The sequence below is a fragment of the Lepus europaeus genome, chromosome 18, assembly GCF_033115175.1.
Source record: "Lepus europaeus isolate LE1 chromosome 18, mLepTim1.pri, whole genome shotgun sequence".
Taxonomy (NCBI): domain Eukaryota; kingdom Metazoa; phylum Chordata; class Mammalia; order Lagomorpha; family Leporidae; genus Lepus; species Lepus europaeus.
The window spans coordinates 19,540,973-19,554,368 of NC_084844.1; the positions used below are offsets into that span (position 1 = coordinate 19,540,973).

Below are 13,396 nucleotides of genomic sequence, written 5' to 3' on the forward strand. Positions count from 1 at the left end.
TGCTCAGAACATTTTCAGCAGCTGCCAGGGCACAGAGAATGAATGCCATCTACGAAGTCCTGGCCTACCATGCCCACCTCATCCTCTGCCCCTGCCCCGTCCTGCTACGTACTCCAGCCACACAGGCCTCTTCCCCGCCCTGGCTCCAGCACAGGTTCCTCCTGTCCAATCCCCTGGACAGACCAAGTCTTATTTATCTTATCCTTCAGGTCCCAATTCTCCCAGGGAAGTGAGCTGTACTATGTATACTCCTCCATTTAGCATGGATCACAACTTAATTAATTATTTGGTAATTATTGAGTATCCAGCTCCCCCACTAAGTACAAGCCCCTTAACAGCAGGGGTCATGTCTTTAGTTCACAGATCTAGCCCCAGTTTCCCAATAGAAGTTATTAAGTGTCTGTTATGACCACATCTATGAATTAATATTTTACTGCACAAAGAATTACATGGAAGGGAACTTTCTAAGTTGTATTATCAAGAGAACAAATGTTTTAACTTATTCAGAAGAAAACCTCAGCCAGTCTAATGATTTGACCAGGGTTGCTGAAGCATTTTTGGTTTTAAACATTTGTTTAAAAAACAAAAACAAACATGCTCTAACTGAAAGAAAAACCAAGGCTAGATTTAGCAGTGTGCACTCTCGGCGTCACCTCCCTTTGTACTCAGAGATTAAGGTTTTTTGAAAAGGTCCACACCCTGTTCCAAGGGTCCTACCATCAGGCAGAGGATCAACCCAGTGTTTGTTGAGTCCCATCGGGATAGAATCCATCTCAGCTTCCCGCTGGGCCTGCTTGAGTTCCCGCCTTTCTTTGGCCAAGGCACTCTGCATCATGGCTGCTTGGGAGAGGGAGCCATCTGGGTTCTGGTGTGCCAGAAGAAAAAGGAGTACACATTAAATGCCCAGCAAATAAAAGAGGGGATGGTAAACTACTGCAATCTAAAACATGAGGTCACTCTAGAAGTAAAGTCAGTATTAAGACACCAGACCTCCCAGAAGAAATGGATAAATGGTGGCATACTCAGATACACTGAAAATTACTGAAGGAACTGGGATGTTTAGCTTGAAGATAAAAACTCCAAAAGAAATAAAAATGATGGGGGACCAGCGCTGTGGCACAGTGGATAAAGTCACCACCTGCAGTGCCGGCATCCCCATATGGCTGCTCCACTTTTGATCCAGCTCTCTGCTATGGCCTGGGAAAACATTAGAAGATGGTCCAAGTCCTTGGGTCCCTGCACCTGCGTGGGAGACCTGAAGAAGCTCCTGGATCCTGGCTTTGGATTAGCCGAGCTCCAGCTGTTGCAGCCATTTGGGGAGTGAACCAACAGATGAAGACCTCTCTCTGCCTCTTTGTAACTCTGCCTTTCAAACAAATAAATCTTAAAAAAAAAAAAAAACAAAAAAAAAGATGCTACCTTTAAATGTATGAAGGATATAAGAAAAGAATAAGGAGGAATTTGTGGGTTTTTTTTAAGATTTATTTCTTTGAAAGGCAGAGTTACAGCAAGAGAGAGAGATAGATCTTCCATTGCTAGTTCACTCCCCAAATGACCACAATGGCCAGGGCTGGGACAGGCCAAAGTCAGGAGGCAACAGCTTCATCCAAGTCTCCTACATGCATACAGGTGCCCAAGCACTTGGGTCATCTTCCACTGCTTTCCCAGGCCATAGCAGAGCACTGGATCAGAAATGGCACAGCCAGAACTCAAACTGGCACTCACAAGGGATGCCCATGTTACAGGCAGCAGCTTAACCCGCCATGCCACAAAGCAGGTCTCAGAATTCCTTTTTTTGCTTTTAAGATTTATTTATTTGGGCCGGCGCCGTGGCTTAACAGGCTAATCCTCCGCCTTGCGGCGCCAGCACACCGGGTTCTAGTCCCGGTTGGGGCGCCGGATTCTATCCTGGTTGCCCCTCTTCCAGGCCAGCTCTCTGCTATGGCCCGGGAAGGCAGTGGAGGATGGTCCAAGTTCTTGGGCCCTGCACCCGCACGGGAGACCAGGAGAAGCACCTGGCTCCTGGCTTTGGATCAGCGAGATGCGCCGGCCGCAGCGGCCATTGGAGGGTGAACCAACGGCAAAAAGGAAGACCTTTCTCTCTGTTTCTCTCTCTCACTATCTACTCTGCCTGTCAAAAATAAATAAGTAAGATATGTTTAAAAAAAAAAAAGATTTATTTATTTGAAAGGAAGAGTTGACAGAAGAAGAGACAGAAATTTTCTATCCATTGGTTCACTCTCCAAATGCTTGCAATAGTCAGGGTTGGACCAGGCCAAAGCCAGGAGCCAGGAGCTCTTTGAGTCTGTAATGTGGGTGGTAGGGACCCAAGTACTTGGGCCACACACCCTGCCTCCCAGGCGCATTAGCAGGAAGCTGGATCAGAGGCACAGAGCATCTGGGACTCCACCAGCCATTCGGATACAGGACGTGGGCACCCCAAGCAGCAGCTTAGCCTGCTGCACTATGATGCCAATTCCAGGAATTCTTTTGTACAACTCCAAGAACTAAAAATTTAAGACAGATTTCATCTCAGTCTAAAGAGCCAATGATCAGATCCATCTAAAGATGGAACATATCTCCTTGAGGGACTGGTGAACTCCCTGTCACCAATAATTTCAGGCAGTTGTGAGATGACCACACAGGAAGATTACATAGGCAGGTGTAAGAATTACATGAGTGGCTGGGCTGGGACACCTTTAAGATATTCTTTTTAAAACTTTGTAACTTCCACGGATTCTGGTTTGTATTTTCCTCACACCTCTGCCTTCAACAGCCAGGTCTATAGTTCTCCATGGCCGTCAGTCCCTATTGGCCAAGAGAACCCTTGAAAAGTGCCTTTGAGTCTGCAAGCTGATGATCCAAGCCACAAGGAACTTGGACAAAGGCAATAATGACAGCTAGGAGAGCACTTCTATTCATCCCTAATTCCTCCCAAAACACAGTAGAGGGGTGCAAGAAAACTAAATAAGAAAAAGCAACAAAGCCAAATCAACCTGCATTTAACACAAATATTCCAGACCCTGGCTTACAGTCAACACTACCTCTGTGGTCTGTGTTCTGTTTACTCAACTCTAACAGGCTGAGCTGTTACTTTAAGAAAAGAAGTTGACAACATTTTCATGCCAAAATTCCAGCACTTCTCACCTTAACGATTTTAATGGGGCTCATGTCCATACTTTGCTTGGTGTGCCCTCTCAGGAATGGAGGTTCTTCCTCAACGAGTTCAATCTCAAGATCCTCATCTAAAAGCCCCCCAAAAAGAAGAATTAATCAAATACAAGAGAGAACAGATCAAACATTTTCACCAAAAACAATTTCCACAGGCATCAATATATTATCAAAAATAGCCTCTGAGATAAAAGGGATAGCAATGCATATGAAACGCTCCCCCAGCTGACTATAGCTCTGCAACCCAGCTCTCCCAAACACTCCAGGGCGTTGTGCTTCAGCCCAAGAACTGATCAGAGGTACTTGGAAACTGATATGTAGAAACACTCGACAGTAATGAAAACAAATGAAATACAACTATCAGTAAAAACAGATAAATACCAAGAGCAGGATAATAGGTTAAGAAATAAGCAGTAATGTTTAGGGACAGGTATGTAGATGGTAAAACTCTAAAGAAAAGTGAGGAAATGACTGATGTAAAACTTAGCGTGACTGCCCCAGGAAGAAGGAGAAAATCTAATTGGAAGGGGGTATGCAGAGGCTTCAGAGGTGTTGGGAAGTTCCACTTCTTAAACTAGCTGGTGGGTACGCAAGTCCTCACTTATTGTTATACAAATTATAAATGCTCTATTACAGCATTTATTTCATAACAAAGTTACTTCCAGGGCAACTCAGAGGATATCTTGATGGATCCACGGTTTCCAAAATAATATCTAAGAATATGAGATCACATTTACTCCCCACAATACAACTGTAACTCTGTATCCTGAAAACTTATTATAAGAGACAAGTACAATACACAAATGCTTGTCAGAAACATGAACTTCTTGCTTCCATTAGGAGGTCCTTGTTCTTTGAGAGGTCAGAACGATTAACAGACGCTATGTTAAACCACAAACAGCCCAATTTAATGGCTCAAGTGGTCAGCTCTCCTCCCAACCCATTATCCTGCTGCATCCACGTGGCTGCCTACCTTCCTCGTCATCCACCTTAGGGAGAATGCCAGTCTCTTCATCGAAGTCTGGGAACTCTTCTTTGGAAAGTACATTGGCGGCAATCATCTAGTCAAAGGACAGACGGGCACTGATAGCAAGCCAGGACAAAAGCTCTTCTTTTCTGGGAGTTATTAGAGCTCTCACAAAGGAAACCCAGGCTTTCCCTCCTCTCACCCAGGCGTCAGGGCCTTACACGTCACATATCATATCCTGGTGGGGGTCGGGGGGTGGGAGCCGTCTCACAACACGGCGCTAAAAAGCCTGGGCTCGAGGGCGTCACTGCGAGGAGGGGTCACGTCACTGTGTGCACTTCTTGTGACGGGAGATGGGACACTTCACAGGGATGAAATCCACCTCCAGGATGGTTACCAGGACGTGTGTGTCTGTGGCCCCACCACGTACACCACATTTGACACACTGTGGCTCCCGTGCTCGCTGGAGGACGGTGAACCAATAGCGAGCACTTACAGAGCAGCTACCTGGAGTCAGGCTCTGACCTGAGCTTCCACTCTATCACAGAGCCCCACAACTCCCCCACGGGCACGAGCACTGAGGCACAGAGACTTAGAGTAAGTTGGCTCGGGAACACACAGCTAGAACACGACCAGAAATCAGCCCCTGCTCCACGCACTGCACTCCTAACCCACGCAACATGCTGACGCCTGTGCAGCCAGGAAAGCCGACGGCCCAAACCTGCTTGATCTCCCACTTCTCTGGGTCGGAGATGCGGGTGAGGCGCTTGCGCTCCAGTGAGTCGTCCTCCACCTCGGGGGCACTGACAAGGGAAAGGTGGGTGGGTCTGTCTGGATTCCGCATTGAAGTCTCCTCGTTGGTTTCCCCAACTAGATTTCGCCGTCGATTTGGGTTTAGGTCTTCTCCAGTTTCTTGATCCACATCCTTAAGCACAAAAACAAAGAAGCTGGCTCACTAGCTGCCCTCCCATGTGCCCTCGGCCATGGATGTGGAAACAAGCGCCATCTCACCCACCTTCATGCTCAGGCTGGTCTTGGTTCCAGTGAAGGACAGCACTTTGACCTTGACCCTCTGGCCTTTGCTCACCACATCAGCCACGTTGGCCACGCGGCCTTCCCGCCGGAGCTCAGAGATGTGCACCAGGCCTTCCCACCGCTTCCTAAGGGAAAGTCAGATACATCTGGGGCATGCATAAAAACAGCTTTTCCCCAGCCAGTTCCTACTCTTACTGGAACTGAACAAAAGAAAACGGTCTTAAATTCAAAAGAGAGTACCAAGTAAGTGGTGAAACAATAAAATTATCACCACCCGCACAAAGATACTGGCCAGGGGGAGTGGGGAAACAAATTCTCAATCACTTCAACCAGCAAAAGACAGATCTCCTGAAGGCAGACAAGGAATGAGTGGCTCGGTGGCATTTAAAAACAAAAGTCCATTTCTAAGAACCTGGTTTAGCTAATTTAGGTATCAATCATAATGACTCTGTAGAATGTAAGAACCTAGTGATAAAGAACTCCGTCCATCACTGGAGTGAAGGAAGAGCAGCAGCCATTACCTTAGTCCCTCCAGCTGCACAAAGCAGCCGAACTGCATGATGCTGGTCACTTTGCCATTGTAAATGTCCCCGATGGCGGGCTCTTCAGGGGGAGGGCGGTCCACATGCTTATCCCGCCACCTGTCCAGATTCCTCTCCCCGTATTTGTCTCGATCCTTCCGGTCTTTCAAAGGACTTGGGCTTCTGCTCCTCGATCGGTATCTAGACTTCCCTTTATTCCTCTCCCGAGTCCTGGAACGTGATCGAGAGCGGGATCGGTGTCTCCGCTTGTGGTCTCGCTCTCGCTCTCGCTCTCGCTCACGGTCTCGGTCACGATCTCGGCTCCGACTCCGCTTCTTCTTCTTTGTCCTGTCCCTAACAAAGCAATAAGCATCTGTCTGAAAAAGAAACCAGCCCGATTCCATCTGCACCCCCAAACACCCAGCACAGTGCCACAGACAGAACAGGCGCCGGCTCAGTGGTGCACTGCATCAACAGTTTCAACCACGGTGGCATCCCTGCAGGCCAATAAAGGGTCAGGCCACAGACACATTCAGCCTCTTTCAATCCTGATTTCTATTTCTGAACATCTTAGCACTTCTTGCATAAATGCTTTTGGCAGGGAGCGATGAAAATGAATCTAAGAATATGGTAGATGGCCAATCCAGACTCTCAAATTGGACAGTAATTTTGCTTGGCTGATCCACAAAATTCAACTACTACAGGACAGGCCAACAGGACAAACCGGTGCTCGGTGTCTCTCTGTTTCTCCTGGCCCGCTGCACTGGGCATTAATGCTTCTAGTTCTTTCAGGACATCCACAGCAACTTTCACATCGTCTTCATCCAGCATGGTCTTCAGGGGCAGAGGTCAGCAAAGTTGGGAGAAGAGGAGGAAAAAAAAAACCACTCAAGACTCAGCATGTACTCCGGGTCTGTCTACAGATCTGACAGCCTCTGTATCACCAACCACTTTTGAAAAGAGAACAAAGACAGACACGAATTTCTTAGAAAATAGAAGACAGGGAGGTAGAAGAAAGGGCAAAGTTCTGGAGAATCATCTCTACACCTGACAAATGTGACAAATCCCTGCTTGTCCTTAATACGATCCTATGAAAGGCAATTAGATATTAATCATCCCTCCTATGAAAGCACATAAGAGATGATTATAACTTAAAAAGCAAATCTGGGGGCTGCTGTTGTGGCACAGCAGGTAAAGCTGCTGCCTGCAACACAGGCACTCCGTATGGGTGCTGGTTTGAGTCCTGCTGCTCCACCTCCAATCCAGCTCCCTGCTAACATGTCTGGGAAAGCAGTGGAAGATGGCCCAAGTCCTTGAGCCCCCTGCACCATGTGGGAGAACAGGATGAAGCTCCTGGCTCTTGTCCTGGCCATTGCGGTCATGTGGAGAGTGAACTAGAGGATGGAAGATCTCTCTCTACTTCCCTCTCTAACTGTGCCTTTCAAATAAAAATAAATCTTTGTGGCCACTGCCTGCAGTGCTGGCATCACATATGGGCGCCAATTCAAGACCCGGTTGCTCCACTTCCAATCCAGCTCTCTGCTGTGGCCTGGGAAAGCAGCGGAAGATGGCCCAGGTCCTTGGGCCCCTGCACCTACGTGGGAGACCCACGTAGAAGAAGCAGCTCCTGGCTTCGGATTGGCGCAGCTCCAGCCGTTGCGGCCAACTTGGAGTGAACCAGCAGATGGAAGACTTCTCTCTCTCTCTCTCTCTCTCTCTCTGCCTCTCCTTCTCTCTGTGTGTAACTCTGACTTTCAAATAAATAAATAAATGAATCTAAAATAAGTAAATCTTTAAAAAAAAACTTTTAAAAAAGCAACTCTCCCTCTGCATACCCTTCCTCCCACTTTATTCTTTCCACAGCCCTGTTGCTGCCAGCTAAGTTACAGACTTACTCGTTTTTACAGCACCTATCTCTTCCCACGCTAGACTGTTCACACACTTGTTTCCTGCTCCCATCCCAGCCCGAGATGCAGAAACACTTGTCTGCTTTGTTCACCTCTGTATCCCTGGTCCTTACAACAGTGCTTGGCATACACTCAATAAACACCTGCTAAAATGAAATTCAAAATACTTCGAAAATTGGACCATGCAATATGTAATGGAGCAAAAAATAAAATAAAATAAATTTCACACATCGGGCATCTGTTCTAGAACTTTAAGTTATTTCATACATATTTCATGTCCCTAATCACTGCTTTCTGTTCCCAATCTCTGTCCCTTGAGCATCATTCTCAGAACCCTTTAACACTATTCTACACATAGTGCACTCAGCAAGTGATTAAACACTATCTCTCTACAATGAGGGCAAACTTAAAATTAATAGAATTACTAATAGATACAGAATAGAGAGGACACACACACACACACAAAGTAGATATCATCAAAATGGTATCAATACCCGAACGGAAGGGTTGTCTGGCTGACAAAGGACTGGGAAGAGTTCCTTCAGCTTTTCTTTTTCAGTTTTGGGTTTAACAACTGGATCTTATTTCATTAAAGAACATGAGAGGGTAAAAGAAAAAATGAATTAATACTATTACTAGTTAACACCAGAACATTACCATCAGATTTGCATCAAATTGAAACAGAACATGGCATTCTGCTACAAGTTAACCACACACATCACTACACATGGAGTTTAGTTTTCTAAAAACATTGACTACAAACCCTCTGGGTGCGTAGCAGGGACGGACTCCGCAGCACTCGTTTGGTTGGGCCTTATAATTTTAATTTTGTCTTAAATCACTTAAAAAACTACTAGAATATTTACTTGCTCAGCACCTGCTGAGAGGACAAGTACAACTGACAAGATGCTCAGGTCTACACACTCCACAGGCGAAGCTCTGCTCACCTTTGCTAGTGGACGGCTTTGCTGGAGGCCGCATGGTTTGTATGAGACGCAGCAAGTTACTGATAAGAGAATCCTTTGAAAAGAATCAGAACAAAAATTATCAGTGCCTTGACCAGTGTGTAAATACACTTAGGAAAGGGAAGACAAAAAAAGCTTCAAAGAAAGGGAGGTTATGCATCTGAATTTAGGCGCCCGGATGTCAACCTGGTACATCCCCAATCTGGTGTAGTGTGCTTCAGGGAAAGCTGGCATCGAGGACTCTTTTCGGGGTCAAGTTACTCAGTTCCTTCCAACCATGCTATCTCCCGTGGTTGATAACCACCTCCAAAACCTTGCCTCCTTCCCGACTTCCTGGTTCACAGAACAGGAATGTAAACACACACACAGACTTAACGCTGGGATCCCTCCGCAGTACCCCAGAAAGGTGCTGCAGGAAATCCTCACTTCACCGCTGCCGAATGGAGTGAAAACATCACACATTTAATGGCTTATTTAATTGTGTGTGCATACCGTCTCCTTCCTGTACCCAAATCCTGTATTAAATCCTGCCAAAATTAAATTCAACAGTCACAGTAAAATAAAACAGAAGTCTCCAAACATACATACTGTGAATTCTGCACCATTTTTGACCAAAGATGCCTTAAAAGTGTCAAAGGTGGTATTTTTCTCAGCAAGACTGATCACAAATTCAGCTGCAAATGAGAAAATGAATTAAAATAAGAAATGGAGGCTTGAGCAAGCAATCAGTTTCAAGTACACCGAAAATAAAAATAATTATGCTACCCAACTGTCATAGACACCAATACCCTTACCATAGCACCTCAGGTAAGGGTAAAGAAACTGGTATTCTCCACGTGCGTTCCAGTGAACTTTCACAAATGAACAGAAAGTGTTATTACGAGATGGTTCAACCAGGCCGTGAGTGTATTTACACTAGGCAGATCTATTTGCTGCAAATCACTGTATCCTTTTCTCTCAAAACTCCTAGCCAGGCACATCGCCACGCAGACTCAGGGTGACGATGTACATAAGCATGAGCCCACGCGTGCGTGTGTGCACGCACACACACACAGTTGTATACAACAGAACAGTCTACAGTTTCGGGAAGGACAGATCCAGCCTACATGTGAGAATCCGGCAGCTGCTGGCTGTCACCGTCTCCAAGCGCAGGAAGGAACTGCCTGCCCTCACAATGTTTCTCCACAAACCTGCCTAGTTTTTGAGATGTCTAATATTACAGCTACTTATTAACTAAGAGACTTTCAGAAAACACACGCGTTTTCCCATCGAGATAATCAGCCTCACAAGAAATTTATTGAATTTATTTGGATTCTAATCCAAAAAAACAAAAAGGAAAGAAGGAACACCAGGCGATCTAGATAACTGGCTGACCAACCAGTACTCTAGTATCACCTCCAGGCTGGAACCATCCTTTTGATGATGTTAAGTGGAAGCCACACACCATCAGGCCACATGGACACAGCTCATGCATAACAACAAATTAATAGCAACCTCAATGATGAATACTTCTTGAACATCGCCACAGGCTGAGTACTCCGCTACATGCTTCCCATGGGTTGTCCTCATGTTCCTAACAACAGCCCTCCTAAGTAGGGGCCACTATTGTTCTGATGTACATCAGAGGCTGAGAGTTGGAGACACCAACCTACCCACCAATAACTGGGGGACCCAAGCCCGGATCCCAGCAGCTGACTGGAGAGCCCACTTGCTTTGGGGACTAAGTCACATGGTATTAGGAATGCTATGTTCAAAAAAGCTCATCCCACAGTAATCAGCAGCGTATCTACACCGCAAGCCATCATCAGTTTTTTCATCTTTAAACTGATTTTTATTTATTTGAAAGAGAAAGAGACAAAAGATCTTCTATCTGCTGATTCACTGCCCAAATGCCCGCAACAGCCAGGGCTGGACTAGGCCACAGCCAGGGCTGGACTAGGCCAAAGCCAGGGGCCAGGAACTCCATCTGGGTCTTCCACATGGGTGGCAGGGACTCAAGGTCTTCAGCCATCACCTGCTGCCCACAGGGTGCCCATTTGCAGGAAGTGGCATGGGACTCGAACCCAGCACTTGAATATGAGATGTGGGCACCCAAGCAGGGTCTTAACTGTTGCACCAAATGACCACGTTGGTTTTTTTAATGTTCGAAATTAAATAAGGGCATCGTTAGGTTAATGGACTATCAAAAACAGATGTTAAAGGGCCAGTGTTGTCGCACAGTGGGTTAAGCCTCTGCCTGTCATGCAGGCATCCCACATGAGAGCTGGTTCCAGTCCAGGCTGCTACATTTCCGATCCAGCTCCCTGCTAATGCACCTGGGAGAGCAACAGAAGATGGCCCAAGTGTTTGGGCCCCTGCCAGCTATGTGGGACATCCAGGTGAAGTTCCTGGGTCCTGGCTACAGCCAGGCCCAGCCCCAGCAGTTGCAGCAATTTGGGGGAGTGAACCAATAAATGGAAGATGTGTGTCTGTCTGTCTCTCTCAGGCAAGAGAAACATGAACTAATCTGGGAACCCTGCGAAAACCTCATCTCACATCAGAGAAGAAACCCAAGGTCACACACCTATCCTCCTCGACCCCTTCCTGTCGTAACCCCCACCCCCCCATCCCCCACCCCCGCCTCCCGGCCCCGCTCAGCCCGCTTAGCGACTCCCTCCTCTTCATTTAGAAAACAAATCCGACGGAGCCCTGGCCAGTCTCTAAACTCTTCCGCATGCACAACCATTATCTCTGCCCTATGTCCTCCTCCTGTGACAGGGCGGGGAATGTCCCAGCACCTATCAGAAGCAAGCAACCTGTGCCTCCATCCCGTCCATCGCCTCCAGGGCCCAAGACTTTGCGAGGAGCTCAGCCCGAGTCTCCAGATGCAGTCTGCACCCGACAGCGAACGACTGGTGCAAGGGAGGCAGCGTAACACTAACGATCGCTGACTGCTATCTCACAGCGTGGCGCTGAGACCGAGGAAGGCACGGAATTAGAGAGCTGGGCAGAACAGGCGGCACAGTGGGCGCACCCGACTGTCGGCAACACCATCAACACCGCGGTGGCCGCCGCCGCTGCTGTTAAAGCTGTTTAATTATTCGCAGCTGAAAATCAAAACCAAACACCAAACGGAGCGGCTGGCCCGGGGCTTCCCCGACAGCTCTACCAGATCGGCTCGGAGGGCTCCCAGACTCACTCCCCGGGCCGAGGGCCACGTGAAGTGGGGAGAAGCGGACTCGCACCCACTCACACTCGGCCCACCGACCACCCTTCTCCTTCCGCTCCCCTGAACCCCAAGCCCTGGGGCCGCAGGGACCTGCCCGGCTCACCGAGATCCTTGTCGTTGATCCCCAGGTGGTTGTCCAACTCGGTGCACACCTTCGACACTAAAGACAGATATTCGAGCTTGGCGAGCTCTTCCGCGGGGCCTGGCTCCGGCCCGGTCAGGACCCCGGCCGTGGCCACAGCCACAGCCATGGCTACAGCTTCCCTCCAGCCTCCTCCTTCCTTCCGGCCGGCCTCGCTCCCGCTTTCACTTCCGGGTCGGCGCACGTCCCTTTTGTTTACGTCGAAAAGTTTAGGAACTTCCCTAGCCGCCAACTGGATGGATCATAGAGATCAGGCCGGAAGTACTTGAAGAAGGGAGAGCAAGAACGGGTTCCGGAGCGCGCGGACCAGAGCCCTCTAGTGGTGAGAAAGATCTTCGCCCCCTCCGGCCCGGAAACGCTCACTCCCGGCGCGCTACCTCCCTACGTCAGCAGAGGGCGACCGCGGTCTACGCGCAGGGAGTCCATCTTCTCAAGAGAACCAAGTGCGCCTCGAATGCGAGTGTATTGTAACTATTGTAACTGTCCTTTGAGTGCTACGTGTATGTTTAATGTAATAGCAGATAACGTGAATTGCTTGTTATGATTGGTTAGCTTTACCGCCACAAAAAAATACTAAAATAGATAGCCTATACTGTCCCTACCCACACCTCCACCCGTGCTGGGTAAGAAATTATCTCCCATCGCCATTCTAGTAGTAACCATGGTGTTGCTTTTATGCCTATTGCTAGATTGGTAGTGTGTGTTCAACCCAGTCGTCAATTCCCACAATATTTCCTTTTCTAAAAAAGACTATTTATTTGAAAGGCAGAGTTATAGAGAGGCAGAGGCAGAGAGAGAGAGGTCTTCCATCTGCTGGTTCACTCTCCAATTGGCTGCAACGGCCCAAGCTGCACTGATCCAAATCCAGGAGCCAGGAGCTTCTTCTGGGCCTCCCACGCGGGTGCAGGGGCCCAAGCACTTGGGCCATCTTCTACTGCTTTCCCAGGCCATAGCAGAGAGCTGGATCCGAAGTAGCTGGTTCTCAAACCAGCACCCATATGGGATGCGGGAATAGCAGGCGGCAGCTTTACCCGCTTCTCCACAGCGCCGCCCCCGCAGTGTTTCTACTCTGGCCCAGAGTCTGTTCCCAGATGCCAGCGTTTGGGTAAGAACTGGGGGTTGGGAGGAGGCAGGCAGCAGGGAAGAGAGGGCTGAACCTCTTAGCAACCCTAGATCAGGGGAGAGGAAGGAAGTCATCTAAGGGTGTCCAGGGAGAGCTGGTGGGGAGAATCACCAGAACAAAGCAGTCTTGCTGCAGCCCAGACGGCCCTGGCCTTTCCTGCTGGGGTAGAGCTGGGGTCTTAGGAGGGCGCCTCTGCTCCTAAAGGCACCGTCGGAATAATTTGCTCCTAAGTGTGTGACTTTAGAAAACAGCTGCTGTCATTCATGCCAGGGGACTGCACTGGGCCTGGGAGCTGGTGAGAGTGGCCACGCCCCTCACCGGAGGCCTCTCTGAGGATCAGGAGGGAGGAGAGCAGAA

General features: G+C 48.4%; 1 protein-coding gene across 3 annotated transcripts in view; it reads right to left on the reverse strand.

Annotated features, from left to right (window-relative positions):
• The window catches only part of DHX8 (DEAH-box helicase 8), a 30,386-nt gene extending 18,315 nt beyond the window's left edge, over window positions 1-12,071 (reverse strand). Inside the window, exons 1-11 of one of the 3 annotated variants that reach the window (XM_062174853.1) lie at window positions 11,878-12,071; window positions 9,155-9,240; window positions 8,549-8,621; window positions 8,096-8,181; window positions 6,419-6,528; window positions 5,695-6,042; window positions 5,154-5,298; window positions 4,860-5,063; window positions 4,145-4,232; window positions 3,148-3,245; window positions 718-865 (exon numbers count right to left, since the gene is read on the reverse strand). In XM_062174853.1, coding sequence (XP_062030837.1) covers window positions 718-865; window positions 3,148-3,245; window positions 4,145-4,232; window positions 4,860-5,063; window positions 5,154-5,298; window positions 5,695-6,042; window positions 6,419-6,528; window positions 8,096-8,181; window positions 8,549-8,621; window positions 9,155-9,240; window positions 11,878-12,025 — 1,534 coding nt within the window. In that variant the 5' untranslated portion in view covers window positions 12,026-12,071. Of the gene's footprint in view, window positions 1-717; window positions 866-3,147; window positions 3,246-4,144; window positions 4,233-4,859; window positions 5,064-5,153; window positions 5,299-5,694; window positions 6,049-6,418; window positions 6,529-8,095; window positions 8,182-8,548; window positions 8,622-9,150; window positions 9,241-11,877 lie in introns of all 3 variants that reach the window. The other 2 variants (XM_062174852.1, XM_062174854.1) reach the window with 2 other exon arrangements.
• Window positions 12,072-13,396: the final 1,325 nt, after the last annotated feature.